A 1,268-nucleotide genomic window follows, 5' to 3' on the forward strand; every position below is an offset into this window, starting at 1 on the left:
GGGGGCTCGCGCGGCGGCGGGGCGGAGTGCGCCAGTACGATCGCGCGATGTTCTCGGCGGCTGCCTTGGTCGCCGCGTACGGGTTGGTCGGCTCGAGCACGTCCCCCTCCTTGCGGCTCGGCTCCTCGGAGTAGGAGGAGCCGTACACCTCGTCGGTCGACACGTGGATGAAGCGGCGGATGCCAGCCTTCTTCGCAGCCTCCACGAGGACGTGCGTGCCGAGGACGTTGTTCTCCGTGAAGGCGAACGAGTTGCCAAACGAGTTGTCCACGTGCGTCTGCCAAGTGGGCGCGCGCGCGCGCGCGCGCGTGAGCGAGTGAGCCGCCCGCTGCGAGGGGCGCAGTGTGGCGGTGTGGCGGGCGCGGCGGGTAGATGAGGGGATGGGGAGGGCAACCTGCGCGGCGGCATGGATGATGGTGTCGATCTGCTCGGTCTCGAGGACGTAGTTCATCAGGTCCGCAGAGAGCAGGTTCCCCTTGACCATCTTGAAGTTTGGCTTGTCCTTGACCTGGTCGAGGTTGTGCAAGCTGCTGCAGTAGTCCATCTTGTCCAGACACACCACCTGCGCCGCCGCCGGGAGAGCGCCCACGCGCCCGTCGGGTGGTGCCGAGCCGCGCCGGCGACAGGGCATCCGGGCGCGGGCTGAGCACACCTTGTACTGTGGGTACTTCTCCACCAGGCCGATGACGACGTGAGACGCGATGAAGCCCGCGCCGCCCGTGACGAGAATGTTGGTCGGCGTGTAGTTTCCAACATCGGCTTTTGAGGCCGGGCGCACGTGCCCGCCGGGGTGCGGCTTGTTCCCGTTTGCCGACATGCAGGTAGGGCGGTCAAGCAAAGAGGCGCTGACACAGTCCAGGCGCTGCACAGAGAGAGGCGAATTCCGTTGTTTCCTTGTTACGGGCGTACCCCAAATTTGGACAATTTGACCTATTCTGACTGTGGGTTGTAACAAAGTTTGAACCACACGCGCGGCGCGAGGCCTTGCGCCCCATGCGGTACGGGGCCGTGAAACCCATCGCCTGGGGGTGCTAGGACACTCCGAGAGACATGATCCAGAAGTGCCAGGCACACCCACCCATAGTGGTCAACACGAGAACGCCGAAATCGTGACCTCGGAACGCGGTCACGGCAAATGTCAGATTGAGATTGTAATCAGGAATGATGGTGCGGGCTCTTGAGTCTTGTAATTATGCATCGCTCGCGCGCGCTCAAAGAAAGATAACAGTCACGCCAAACGAGGGAATGGCAATGCCAATGGGCGACGC

General features: G+C 63.3%; 1 protein-coding gene across 1 annotated transcript in view; it reads right to left on the reverse strand.

Annotated features, from left to right (window-relative positions):
- Positions 1-856, reverse strand: part of TGD (dTDP-glucose 4,6-dehydratase) — a 2,118-nt gene extending 1,262 nt beyond the window's left edge. The window contains exons 1-3 of the mRNA XM_005783963.1: positions 653-856; positions 395-562; positions 33-277 (exon numbers count right to left, since the gene is read on the reverse strand). Coding sequence (XP_005784020.1) covers positions 33-277; positions 395-562; positions 653-817 — 578 coding nt within the window. The 5' untranslated portion in view covers positions 818-856. The remainder of the gene's footprint in view (positions 1-32; positions 278-394; positions 563-652) is intronic.
- Between the last annotated feature and the right edge of the window lie 412 nt (positions 857-1,268).

The sequence above is a fragment of the Emiliania huxleyi genome (genome assembly GCF_000372725.1).
Source record: "Emiliania huxleyi CCMP1516 chromosome Unknown EMIHUscaffold_175, whole genome shotgun sequence".
NCBI lineage: Eukaryota > Haptophyta > Isochrysidales > Noelaerhabdaceae > Emiliania > Emiliania huxleyi.